This window comes from Pollachius pollachius (assembly GCF_949987615.1).
Source record: "Pollachius pollachius genome assembly, chromosome: 4".
Lineage (NCBI taxonomy): Eukaryota > Metazoa > Chordata > Actinopteri > Gadiformes > Gadidae > Pollachius > Pollachius pollachius.
Genome location: NC_136937.1, coordinates 12,462,943 through 12,477,538, shown reverse-complemented (window position 1 = coordinate 12,477,538; position 14,596 = coordinate 12,462,943). Strand labels below are relative to the sequence as shown.

The 14,596-nt window shown below is 46.3% G+C and overlaps 1 protein-coding gene across 1 annotated transcript; it reads right to left on the bottom strand.

Annotated features, from left to right (window-relative positions):
• Positions 1–712: 712 nt before the first annotated feature.
• Positions 713–13,542, bottom strand: c6.2 (complement component 6, duplicate 2; the record flags this gene model as incomplete). Its single annotated transcript, XM_079734582.1, has 17 exons — positions 713–903; positions 2,309–2,550; positions 2,943–3,030; positions 3,716–3,913; positions 4,755–4,887; positions 5,065–5,176; positions 5,463–5,631; positions 6,087–6,312; positions 6,821–6,987; positions 8,037–8,159; positions 8,740–8,983; positions 10,005–10,154; positions 10,619–10,760; positions 11,077–11,218; positions 11,535–11,679; positions 12,710–12,869; positions 13,391–13,542. 17 exons carry the CDS (start codon positions 13,540–13,542, stop codon positions 713–715), a joined length of 2,784 nt encoding a protein of 927 aa, XP_079590708.1.
• Positions 13,543–14,596: the final 1,054 nt, after the last annotated feature.

The window sequence follows — 14,596 nt, the reverse complement described above, 5'->3', positions numbered from 1 at the left end:
GGTCGTTGTCGCGCGTCGCAAGGAGTCGCCAGAGATTGAACATGTCAAATCACCAGGTCCAGTTTTAGAACACAACGACGTAGCTGGGTAAACCACCTGACGTCGCCGCCCGGTGCAGCAGTGTGAACTGCCCAGTTTTAGAACGTCGCAGCCCGTCTCGTCGCAAGGAGTCGCAAGGAGTTACGAGTTGCAAGTCGTTGCGAGGCGAATCTTTGGTCTGAACTGGGCTTAAGATAGAGCCTCTCCCAGTTAAGTAGGCGGGAGACTTTCATAATAAAAATAAATAAATAACAGTGTTCTGTCCATGGTACCTGGCTGTGCCACTGTGTGGCGTAAACTAGCGTAGCTCTGCTGGCTAGGTGGCTTGAGTGGGAGGGGCTCTAGGAGTGTCAATAGTAAGAATCTTGTAAACAAAGAGAGCGGTACGGGCTGGCCAGCATTGTTTACTTGTAGAATAAATCAGTTACAGGATTTTATTATTTATTATTATTTATTATTTATTTTAATTTATAACAGCCATTAAATCACTATCGATAAGCATTGACTACAGATATGTCCAGGTTATTAAATGCTACGAGCTAGTTGAAATGTTACATACTCCATCTTTAATATCTACTGGCATTCATAGAAAAGGCAAGGCTGCCTTCCAGTGACCATTGTTTTGATGATGAGCGATGGTCATGGTAGATCAAAAGACTGAACTGCGGTGGACTCAAGCCACCTCACAGTGCCCTTCGTAGAGCACTTCTATTTTAATCGACGAGCATTTCAGCGCACCCATGAGGCAAAGGCTGGTCTCTTTCTTCCGTTGGCTGGCAACCAGCTTGATGCAGAAGGTTGGCTCTCCGCCCCGGGGGCATTCGGTGGGAAGGCGGCAAATACAGCGGCGTCCGGTGGACGAGCCTACAACACAGGAAGAGGAAAGAGAAAGGGGGTGACGTCAAAAAGTCAAAGGAACGCGCTGAAGTTAGGATTCTTCGATAGCACTTTGTCTCGTTTGTTTTCGGTGAAACTGGTAGATTTCCATTGTTTATTATCATTTACATTTACATTTAGGGCCTTTAGCAGACTCTTTTATCAAGAGCGACTTTCATTAAGTACATTTGTTAGAGGAAGGAGAACCAATATGTCTCAGTCGGTATGGTAAGGATGTTCATAGAACCAAATGCCAAGCACTAACAATTGACAGGTTAACCCCTTCCCTATCAACAAACATGAACATACCATCAACAAACATGACACACATACATTGACATTCAAACTAGAAGAGATAATACACATAAAAGAAAGCTGTTAAAGAATAAACTTCCTTGTACTTGTTGCATTAGAATACAACCGCTATGTTTAAAGAGGAACCGCCAAGGTCGGCTATTTTCTAGCGGTCTAGGTAGTCCTGTCTTGGTATTGTATTTTAAGTAGTGTTGCATAATGAACATTTGGCCTAGTTTTAAACGAAAAGGATTTATAGAAAGTATGTGTGTATGTCAAGCACATATACAACTGATTGTGTGAGTCGTGTTACACGTGAACGTGAAACTTGAAATAGCCTACGTAAAACGCCTACTTATTATATTGTGAATGAACGCTTCTTTCATTCACTGTCGAATCTGGATTGGGCATTAAGCGGCTAGTTGTGCATTTCGGTCGGGGTGGGGGTGGGTGCATTTATAATAACATGCATAATTTAATAAGATGTTTAGGAGTACTGTGTGAGTGTGGGTGTGGGTGTGAGTGAGTGAGAGAGGGTTTGTGTCGTGTCTTGTCGGTCAGATTACAGGCGTCTGTAAGTCCTGGTAAAATGACCAGGCGCTCAAATAGCTCTTGTAGTTACATTAAATACATACAAGCTTCAAAAAAAGCATGTAGATTAAAGGTTTTTGTCTCACTTTCCTCCAAAGAAATCCCCACGCCACGCCACTGCTGCACAGGGGACATCGGGGTCCGGGGTTTGCGTCCGGAAATCGTATACGGATGACGTCAACGGTCCAACTGCCTCCCCTCCTCTCCCTCCCTCCCTTCCTCTGCCTTCCCTACCTCCTCCCCCCCTCCATGACTCCTCCTTCCCTACCTCCTCCCTCCTCTCCCCTCCCCTCCTCTTCCCTCCCCTCCTCCTCCCTTTTGCATCATTTCTCGGTGTGGAAATAGATGGAAACAGCGGGTACAGCAGCAGACAAGATAACGTTGACACGACAGTAGCGGTCCTCCTTCTTTTTTCCCTCCTTTTCAAATTGGCACAGTTCATAATCATTTTTGATTTCCACGCGATGGTAAAGCTTCCTTCACACCGATGACAGGGGCGGGGCCTCACCGACACAGGTCTCCCATTCGTAGCAGACGTCCCTGCCGCACGGCTCCGTGGTGGCGCTGCGATTGGCTGTGCGGGCCCGGAACCTGACCCAGTCCAGGTGAGCGGCGCTGCCGTCGCATCGTCCCGTGTTGGCGAAAAATAAGGGGTCGCCGTGGCAACGGGCGGCATGGAGGGAACAGACGGACATGGGCACGAGGGCGTCCAGCTCCATGTTGAGAGCACACAGGTCTTCTTGGAAGGAACTGCAGGAAAAAGGGGCATGAGGACTTGAACGGACGTTTATGTCAAAGGTATGCACACAGGTTTCGACGTAGTCCCAAATAGATACACAACAATGAATGATGAATTGATATTTGACTGATTGTATTTATGTGTATGTTGTGTTCATGTTAGGGCCTACACAAGTGTAGATTAGTTTAGCTTGATCCCCCCTCCCCTTGCTACCACTTCATTGCTTTAAACACACACACACACACATACACATACATACACACACAAGCACACACACACACACACACACACCCACACACACACACACACACACAAACACAATCTATTCAACAGCACGCCATCCACTTTCACTCGTGATAAAGAAATGTGTTTTTGTTCCTGTCTGTTGTCCTGTGAAACTCACATGCAGGACACTCGGTCGATACAGACACACGTGAGGCCCAGAAGCATCTCTCCGGGGCCACATCGCCTCTCGGGGACGTAGGGTCTTACTAAATGGACAGACAGTGACACGGCACAAACGGATGTTAGCTAGCTGGGACACACAGCTGAGGAGCTCATAGGCTATCGTTACAAGCAAGCTTTTTTTTGACATCATCGTTGTGGCACTTATTGTTGTTATGCTTTTAGTGCCGAGATCGTTGTAAAACGAAATTAAGAGAATAAATAAAAAACATCAACCAAATGATATTTAAAGATGACACATTATACCACCAGGTGTGAGTGTGATTAGCCATTACAAGCCGTTTTGAAAATCAGCCTCTTCTGACATCACAAGTGGGAGTGTAGTAGATGTGTGCTGGATAGATCAGTCAACCAGGCTACCAAGTGGACTGTAGCACACGTTGCTCATCTATCCATCATACATCTAGGTAGACACACTCACTTGTGATGTCAGAAGGGGCAGATTTTCAAAACGGCTTGTAACAGCTAATCACACTCACACCTGGTGGTATAATATGTCACCTTTAATAAAAAATCTCCCAACCAATAAACGTGGAATATCTCCCAAACAACATCCTATGAAAAACAAAAAATATTAGCATTTCGGTTTTTATAAGCAGATAACAATCATCCGCCACACAAAATCCCTACTTTCTCCGCCATTCCAAATCAGTAATTGAATCACAAATCAGGACGGACCGGGCTTCAAAGCCCTGACCCGAGTGCGGTTACCGTCCACGCAGTGCAGGTCGGTTGGCATCGCGGGGACCCAGAGCAGGTCGGCGGTACACCTGAACCAGCCCACGGGCGCGGGCGCCTGGTTGACGGCCTTGCAGTTCAGCCCCACCGACTCTCCCACCCGGTAGTCCTTCTTGTTGGGGTACAGCTCCAGCTCCTCGGGTATGTTGGAGGGAGCCGCACACATCGTCTCTGTGGCACGGCAGGGGGGCGGCAGAGGGAGGGGGGGGGGGGGGTTATGCAGTGTTTCCAGATCAGATTGTGAGTTTCCAGCCCGATCATAACGTAAAACCCGCCCAACCCAATAATGACAGCCCAAATCGTAACTATGCCAGGAACCTTTGGAAAACCTGTGAAAGGATTACGCTACATATGCATTAGAAAACACTTCATAAGCATAAGGTTCATATGTGCATAAAATAACCAAGGATAAAATGCCAGATAAAAGCAGCTATTGCAATCCACAGCATGATATGTGGGTGCGTGGACACAGTGAGGGTTAGTGAATTGTTGTATGTGTATATGACCATAAAACAACATCTTGTTAGGTAATATTGTTTCATACTATTTTAAATAGCCCATCAAATATTGCGAAAGCAGCTTGAATTTCATCGGTCAGATAGTATTCCCCCCCCGCCCAATGTAATCAAAAGTAGCCCGATTGGTCGGATACCAAACCGCCCAATATGTCAACACTGGTCACATCGGCAGTTTCCGATGTGCGTGTATAGATTTAGTATGTATATTTATATTTTAAGAGATGTATTTGTTGCATTAGTTCTGCTTTATTCATGAAGGACACAATGAGAGTTAGCCAGGAAGGTATGGGGGAGAGAGAGAGAGAGAGAGAGAGAGAGAGAGAGAGAGAGAGAGAGAGAGAGAGAGAGAGAGAGAGAGAGAGAGAGAGAGCGCAAATGACCGCAGGATGGAATCGAACCCGGGTGGCTGCCGTAAGGACCCGAGCCTTATCGATACACACTGTTCCAAGCAGGCTGCACAAAGAAGACATTTGTTCGAAGCGATCCCAACTTACTGACACACTGTCCGGCGGGCTGGGCCCAGGTGAGATCGGGAAGGCAGTAGATCAACGGCGAAGCCTCGTTCTCGAAGCCCGTGAAACACCGGAACTCCTCGACCTCCCCCACCTCGTAGTACTGCTTCCCTTTCTGAGGAGGTCAGAGCGACGAGGGTCAAAGTCAAACAGCGGGTGAAAAAATATAGCGTATCGTTTTCTACACTCGTTATCCGGAGCGAATACCGATGTCGAAATGAAAGGGAAAACACGTTGGGGGTTCCTCGCGCTGCAGTGGCTTTGGGCTGGGCATTGTGGCGGGGTGACTCACCAGGAGGTAGCTGTTGTCCGGCCTCTTGGGTCTCAAACACCCCACCACCCCTGGGGGCAGCTCATCGATCCAGCCCACCGTGAAGTCGTCATCGTTGTCACATGTAGTCTGTCTTCAGATAGAACACAAATACGCACGTCACTCTGTCTTTCCTCCTTTTCTCCCTTCCTCACTCCCTACTTCCCTCTCTCCCTCCCTCCCTACTTTTCTTCTGTCTTCCCTTCTTTCCTTCCTTCCTTCCTTCCTTGCTCCCTACCTTCCTCCCTCTCTCCCTTCCTACTTCCCTTCCGTCTTTCCCCTTCCTTCCATCCTACTTCCCACCCTCCCTCCCTCCCTCCCTCCCCATGTATTATTATCAATATGTTATTAGTATCACTGCAGCCATCCTCTGAGCCTACGTCTGGAAGATGGAGATGTGGCAGGGCTCCTTCTCCACCCTGGCCCCCTGGCACGGCTGTCCCCCCCGCAGCGGGGCGGGGTTATCACACCGCCTGGTCCTCTGTCTCTGCATGGCGACTCCGCACTCATCCCACGGGCCCCAGCAGCTCCAGGAGCCGTCCACGCCCTCTGTTGGCACAACACACACACACACACACACACACACACACACACGCACACACACGCATACACGGGCACACAAAGACACACAAACGCCCACACATAGGCACACATTCACTTGCACGCACGCACACACGCATGCACACGGCACACATGCACGCAGACACACGTACATACAAAGACACAGACATGGCAACCCACGGGCACGCACACAAACACACACACTCCCACACAAGGGCACGTGCACGCACACAAAAAGATTCAAGTCACATAGATGTATTTGTTTACATTCACAATCATACAAGAAAACCCAAAAAAACAACATTCACTAAAATAAGCATGAAACAAAACACAAAAAACCATAAATAATAATACATCAAAACATAAGCAGAAGTGAATCCTTTTTCACGTGGGGAAGGACTCCCATTGGTTGAGCCTTTAAAGGGGGGGTGAGGGACGGCCACCTGCTGTGTAGCCCGGGGACCTCTTGTCGCAGTTGGGGCCGAAGGTGCCCGTCTTGCACAGACACGTGCACTCGGTCCCTGAGAGCACGGGCAGCCCATTGTTGGGGCACGGCGCGCATTGACACACATCAAACTCCTCCAGGTAGGACGCCAGCGCCCGGCGAAGGAGACGCCGCTTAGTGGCAGCGCATGGAAGGCCATGGACCAGCTCCACAATGGGCCGCAGCTGGGCACACACACACACACACACACACACACACACACACACACACACACACACACACACGCACACACAGAGGCATTCACACACACACACACAGGCACACACCCACACACACAGAGGCACTCACACACACACAGACACACACACAGAGTCACTCACATAGACACACACCCACACACACACAGAGTCACTCACATAGACACACACACACCCATACACACACACACACACACACACACACAGTCACTCACATAGACACACACACACACACACAGAAGCACTCACACACACACACACACAAAGAGTCACTCACATGCCACAGACATGCACTCATGCACATTCAGGGACACACACACACACACACACGCAGAGGCACAGGCGCACACGCTGCCATGCAGGCACACATGCAGAGACACTCGCACAGTCCACCACGGCAGGGTTTTAAATATTAAAATACATATTAAAATATTAAAATAATAGACATTATATCATATATAAAACCAGTCCAGACCTTATAATCCACCACAATAGGGTTTTGGATGACTGATCGAGTCCATTCGTCGTATGCCTCCCTAGGGGGTCTGACGCCATCGCTCTGCCAAGCCAGCTTAGCTGCTAACCTGGTCTGTCCCCCCTGCACCAGGGAGTAAGACTTCCTGGCTGCGTTCATGTAAGACCCTAGGGAGATGGGGCGGGGGGGGGGGATATGTTATTAAGGCTACGGCCAGCCACTCACCCAGAGGGTGAGAGTCTGGCTGATTAAATCACAGTTTTGTCTCTTCAGGGTTCACTTGCAGCGCCGCAACCGATATAATTTGCCCTTATCACTTTGTTTTGCAATTTAAACAATAGCACTATAGCTATTTGGTGAGGCATTTGTATGCCAATTCACGGTTTTTCTGGCCAAAAACTAGCTAGAAGAGATGGCAGGGATAGTTGATCACTCAACCGGTAATATCCTTTAACACTGAGTTCAACATTTTCAGTGTATTTCAAACATTGTTTATTTACGGTTTTTCTGACTTCTTTCAACGACAACATGAAATGGTTTAGGCATATCCTTTATTTCTGTCATTGTGAATGTGTGCTGAATGAATCTGGGTGAATCATACCGTTATGAACACTGCAAATCGCAAGCGGTGCATAACAGAACATATTTTTGTTGAATAAGTGGTGAATAAGAGAATTATAAGACAAATGTGGGAGGAGTCCATTTTATCTCATGGTGCCATCAAGGTTGCCTGGCTCCGCCCGCCTAAGTACTTCCACTCAATTTTGATTTCCCTTCAGTACTAGGTCTGGGTCTGCGGTATGTTAGTGGGTTTTCTCCGTCCAAATTTTCTGCGTCCAATCAGCGAACAGAGGGAGTGGCTGAGATCAATGACGTTAAAGTCAGCTCTCGACAGACATCTTTGCTTGGTTTGTTTACAGCCTGCGCGCAACGTGATTCCCGGCCAAACGTTAGCGATTGGTTATGGCAGATCCAGAGTGGCACTGGGCAGATCAAATAGTTTTAAACTTCAACAGACTCCCGCCTTCAAGTGAGTTAACGTTTGTCATTTGAGTAGGTCCAGACTCTCTGTGCAAATGAAATGAAGTACGAGAGTCTGGTAGGACCAGGCTACCATCAAGGTTGAATGGCTTGAACAATTGAATGTTTTAGTGTATTATTTCATAAATATCTTTATAAATCCCTATCATAATAATTAAAATCTATAAAAACGTACCTTTGTATCTTTCTGTCATCAGGGAGTTTGTGCACCTTGTACTTCGTGTGTACTTTGTGTAGAAAAAATAAAATTGCAAATTCTCCTTACGAATACATTCGGAAAACTCATGTGTTATGTCTCCTAAAGGAGGAAAGACAAAATAAAGACATCAGACAATATACAACAATGCCAAGTTGGGACGAACAAAATTCATGAACAAAATGCATATCACACAGGAATGAGTGCAATCACTTGAATACATACATCTAAAGAATTACACGTTTGTGATTTTGAGTTCATATTGAGAACAGTACAGATTATGGCTCCACACTTTCTCACATCCTACATTACAAACCCTCACATCCTACTTTACAACTCCTCACATGCTACTTTACAACACCTCAGATCGTATGGTGAGGTGTATTTCATTTCTCATAGTATTGTAGTAGATATAGGGCAGAAGAATACAAGTATGCAATAACATGTGCTTCCAATGAAGGTTCAAGGTGTTAAGGAATGGAATTGAAATCAACGCTTATATACCCTTTTATCCGTAAATAGGAATGCAGTTTTTCCTTTAGCAATGCAGCTTATAATACAATACTCTTAATACTCTCTTATACACTATTGGGAAAACTATGTGATTCTTCCAGGGGTGTGTACCTGCAACCAGCAGGGAGATCTGTTTCCCTTCCCCTCCTCATTCACAGCTGTTCCCCACCTGAGCTTTCGACCGTCTCCGTGTCGTACTGGTAAATCATCTCGTATTCCCCCCCGAGCGACCCTGAGCTGTAGTAGTGGGTCCCGAAGCGCCGGAAGATGTCCCGGTACAGCGGGTAGTTGTACTCCAGTGGCAGCGCGTTGAGGAACTGGAGGAAGGGCCCGGACAAGACCGTGTCGCGCGGGCTCCGCACTCTGAACGTGGCCACGGGCAGGACCTGGTGCACGCGGAACATGGTGGAGTCCTGAGGAGCAGGACCACCCCCGGAGAGGAGGAGGAGGAGGAGGAGGAGCAGAAGAGGAAGAAGAGGAAGGAGAAGAAGCAAGAGGAGGTGGAGGAGAAGAAGGAGAAGGAGGAGGAGAAGCGGCAGCAGAAGAAGGAGAGGGAGAAGAAGAGGAAGTAAATGGTCAATTGAATGCTTTTCCATAGCCCTTTTCTGAGATGCGGCCACTCAAACCACTTCACATGAGGGTGCTCACAATCAACAATACTCCGACGGCGGTGTCAACCGCGCGGGGCGCCAGCCAGCTGGTCGGGATCAGCTGGTGTAGGGACACATTAACACTCAGGAGGTAGAGCAGGTAGACTGACAATGATAAGGTTGGTAGTTCAATTCCCGGCTCCTCCTAGGTGAGTGTTGAGTTGTCCCTGAGCAAGACGCCTAACCCTGACTGCTCTAAACAAGCTGTCTGTTGCGTGGCATGGTGAACACCGCAGTTGTGTGAATGGGTGTATGAATGGGTGAATGTTAGGCAATAATTGTAATGCGCTTTGAGTGCCGACTGGTTGGAAAAGTGCTTTATAAATTTACTTAGCTAGGAGGAGCCCCACGAGAGCCACTGCGTGCAAATGAAGAAGACAATTCTTCACCATCTTGACGTACAAAGATGTAAAGTCGTGGTACTTTATGGATATTTTGGATAATAGTGTCAAATGGAATACATATTTTTTTGGTAGCACTGAACATTAGAGTAGTGGTTCCCAACTTCGGGTCGGGGCCAAGAAGGGGTCCCCTTATTTGCATATGGGGTCACGGGAGATTGCTGAAATTAGCTTTTGATATTTGTTGATCTTGTGTGTTAAGTTGCTCATAACACAGAACTTCCTTCTGTCATCATACTGTAACTGATCACAAATGTTAAGTGCATCCTATGTTATGTACAGAGCATACAATTCCACTGGAAGGTAAAGTGAACTTATGGTTTGCCACTGGTGTGTTTGCATGCGCAGTGTGTGTGCAGGTGTAGGTGTGCGGGATTGCGTGCCTTCTGCCTTGAAGCCTTGAAGGCTTCGTTGTGATTCTTCTTCATCCTGAAGAGATTCTGGAAACTCCAACTGGAGTCTGAATTCTTCACATCCAGCTTTGAAGTTGTCAGGGGGCGGGCTTGTTCTAGGAAGTCATCAGTAACTCCCACCTTTAAAAATATACAAACACACACACATACACCACAACAACTTTATAACAGTCAATTGCATGGATATCACGCTTTTCAAGGCACTTGAAAGGAAATCAGAGTAAACCAAAGGTTTAAGATGTCCTCGGAAAGATTGAACTCTTGGCCTGGAGATGAGCATCCCCTCCTGGCCAACGCTCCAACATTGACTCCCAGAAACCAGTTTTGCTGGGCAGGTAGCCATGGTTGTGGATAGTTCAAGTATGTCGCCGCAAATGCAAAACTTGCGAGAGGCTTCCAGTGATTCAACAGAAGCAGAGGGAGAAACAGCGAAAAGAACAGCAGTATTATATAAATATAAATGCTCTAGCCAGCAGGGCTCCCATCGGTGCAACTAGGTGGCGCGGATGAATCCGATTGGAGGAGGTGGGACAATGCTGGAATCAGACAGAGAGAGAGGCAAAGAGGGAGATGGTGACGCATACCTTGATCTCAAAGTCCTCAAAGTTGTGAGGCACGCGGTAGTAGAGCAGGGTGGAAGGGGGCCGCTTCACCACGCATTGACCCCCGCCCATGAACCTGTTGTTGAGGACTTGGCCCCGGGACGCCTCTGCCATGGCATCAAACCTGAACACACGCCACATGACCACAATCATTCACACAGGGGAGCTAGAGAAAAGTCTGCAGGGGAAAGAGTGATTATGCAGGGGGGCAGGGTCCGAGTGAATATCAGGTTGAAGTGATTACAAAACAGAATACATTGGACTTTTATTGATAAGTTGACATCTTTCAATAAACATACAACTACATATTTTTCTGACTTTAAATACTTTCTACAATGTTGAAGCAGCTTATGTTAAGTAAAATAATTTAGAAAACAACATGGAAAACAACACAAAAAAAATTGGAAAGATTCCAATCATATGATCCTATCTTCACTGACCCGTTTGCGACCAGGTCGGACCCGGGCGGCAAGCGGATATCTCTGGCACAGACGCTCTTGAAAACAACACAGTCCCTCTCGTCGGAGTTGTCCTCGCAGTCGTTCTGTTTGTTGCACCTTAGCGTTGAGTTCATGCAGCGGCCTTGTGTGCGTGAGACATAAATACAACGTCATGATAAGATCAGTCACTAGTAAGTTAGTGTGCACATGAAAGACGAGAAAGAGGAAGACACTTTCAGTAAAATGGGTTTAGCGGCGAGAGGGGGAGGGACTTCCGATAGAGGGATTTCTGATTCCGTTATATGTTTCGTTGTCAAATACTTCTGAAATTGCTTGGTGGGAGGCCGAGGCCGGGATAACGCTGCAACTCATGAACCTCAGCTCAGCGTGTAGCAGACTACGTTGTATGTTAGTTTGCTTGTGCGTTGATAGCTTTGTAAGCCTTTCGCATGGCCTACCGTTGTCACATTTAAACTGTTCTCTGCAGTTGACCTCCGGTATGCGGCACTCGGTGTCGGGATGGCAGTCCCGGTCCTCCATCAGCACCTCGCTGCACGCCTCCCCGCCGAACTGGGAGGGCCGCTGGACTGAGCGGGTGCGGAGCTACGACGCGGGAACAGCGAAAGCAAACGATCAAACCTCGCGACGTGATAGTTTCCGTTTTCTAATAGGTTCACTGCACTCTGTCCACTTTTTGATTTGATCAGTTGTGCAGAAACATAGCCATTGATTTTGTAGCTATTTCAATATATATTGCTCTCAAACTCACTTCTAAGTGGCTCTGGAGGAAAAAAGCTGAGGAACAGTCAGTGTATACGACTGTGATGCAACATGATCATACAACATGGTTATCATTAAATTATTGACATCCACCCTTTTTATATTTATCATATTATTATTTCATTTTAGAACATTGTCTGTGTAGGCTGACGTATGACGCACAACGCAGCACACGCAATGCGCGAAAGATCGATAGAGCTAAGTTGCAACATGAGAAGCAAATTTCAGATTTACTGGCCCCAAAAAAAACAAACTTCAAAACAGCAGCCAGACAGCCGACTCCTTGCCAGCGGCCCCCTGTCCCTCAACCACCCCTGAGCGGTGAGTTCCGAGCAGCTATGTAGCGGAGAAAAAGTAAAAAAACGTAAAAATACGTTTCGTTTTTTTTACGTTTCCTATTGTTACGTTAGTTATAATAAGTACAATTCCTAGGCTTTGACCCCTCAGTCATAGCAGCAAAAACATAGTAGTGTGTATGTGTGTGCGTGCGTATGTCTGTGTGTGCGTGTGTGTGTGTGTGTGTGAGAGTTAAGTTCAAGTGCCTCGTTCTGTTGCTACCCGTATAGCGTAGCTGTGACTCTGTTAATAATAAATCGTCTTCTGATTAGAAATAAACCTGCATTCCGTGTGTGATCTGTCCATAGCTGAATCTGGTAGGCTACTATGCTGTAGACATTCTCTCAGCACCCCCGACTCGGACTGACTTCCCAGAGCACTCCTGGAAAGACCTACTGGGATGGGATGAAATCCTGTGTGTGTGTGTGTGTGTGTGTGTGTGTGTGTGTGTGTGTGTGTGTGTGTGTGTGTGTGTGTGTGCGTGCCTGCGTGCATGCGTGTGCGTGCGTGTACTTGCCATTTTCTTTGCACAGGGCGAGCACTTTGACCATTCTCCAAACTCAGTGAGCAGACATGAGATCGGACAGGCCTGTTCGTTACAAGCTCTTATGTCGTACTTTTCGCAGAAGTGATTGCAGCTGTTCTTCCAGAAATATTGGTCATTATAGTTGAATCCCCTGCCAAAGGAACGTGCAATCACGTGTTAGTTTTGTTGGACCACAAAACAATATGACATGATAATGGGTTGCTAGTTCAATAATCAAACTCCTTTATTGTCAAATTTGAAGGGAAAAAAAATAAAAGAAAATTATTATAATTATTATGTGCCATAATTTATTTTTGCATGGCAAACATTAGTTTGCATTAGATGACTCCCTCTTTAGGTTAAACAAGTGCTACTGCATGTGCCCCCTCTGATTGGCTGATATGGTTGACCGTTAACCTGGCGATTAAAGCTAGAGTAGGCAATTTATTTAGGAAAAAATCCAGTGTCATATTTGTTTAATTTCTTCTTACATTGCAGAAGCAATTAAATTGAATAAATTGAAAAAATAAAATGAAAAAGTATATCTGTGGAGGTTGCAGGCCTGTAATACGCTCCTCCAATCATTTCATTCGGCCAGAATTTAAAGGCACGGTCCCAGGGTGCTTGGTTCTCCTTTAATTTGGTCAAATGTCTATGTCTACGTGTACGTACCTGTTTCTTACTTGCGTGCCATAATTGCAGGTTCTGGAGCAGGCGGACCAGCTGGCCCAGGGGTAGTGTTCGCAGAAGCAAGCCAGACTTGGTGACAGACATGCCAGGATCTGGAGCAGCAGCAGCACCAGGGAAGTGCCAAGGGCAGCCATGGAAACCGGCTAACCAATGGCTAACAACCAGAACGGGAACCTTGAAGTCACTGCACTGTACTCTACTCTACTGTGTGTTTTCTTGGAGAAAGAAGGGACGATTTTTCATGTTTATTTGAATGCTCGGAATTTTGGAAAAATAGTTATGAATCATACTCACAGATAATATGCATAACATGAAGATGGAGAGAAGAACAGCTTTAAAATGTTAAACACAAAAATTGAATTGATATTATCCTTAATAGAACTGTGATATAATGCAGTACATTATCAATCAATGTATTATTTGTATAAATGCCCGAATCGTTGCCATTTGCTAAACTCTGATTTCCATTTTTTTCTAGCAAACGCTTGACAATGACTTTACACATTCCTCCAATTTATTTATCTTAAGTCAGCATTATTTACACGATTGCCATAGAGAGTGGATCTAAGCTTAGCTATGAATGAGATGGAAAGTAATACTATTAAAAATGAGGTGAAAGCAACCTCTTTAAAACAAAAAGCATACTCACCGAAGGACTGGTGTGGGCCCACACTGTAGAAACACTGGAGAGCTGAAATGCCTCGGCTGAAACACTAATCACTCCGTCTCAAGAACTTGTCAGAGTTTAGCTATTTATGGGAAAACTCGATTTCCCACGTCGGAAAAGACATTGGATCAGGTCAAAATGTTTAACATCTTGCACAACCGCCTTCTTATCTGTTGGGTTTTTACGGGAAGGCTCTTCGACTGGACTTCCTCAGCAGGCAGATGGTTTTTGACAGCTCCAAGGGTCAGCAGGGAGGAATACGGTCAGGATTGTGCTAATAATGGGACCACATTTCATGTTTGTGAGGATTTGATTCTCTCCTGCTGTAGTTAGTACATCGGTTTAAGACCACTTTTTACAACACAACACGTCACAAACCCATTGAAGGTTATCATGGTCCCCTTCATTGGTGTATAGCCTAGTCATCCCCCCATATAGGCCTAATACGGACCGATAACTATTGCTGATATTGATGTCAGGATAATTGCTTATTCAGAAATTCCTTTAGGCTTTAAAAAACA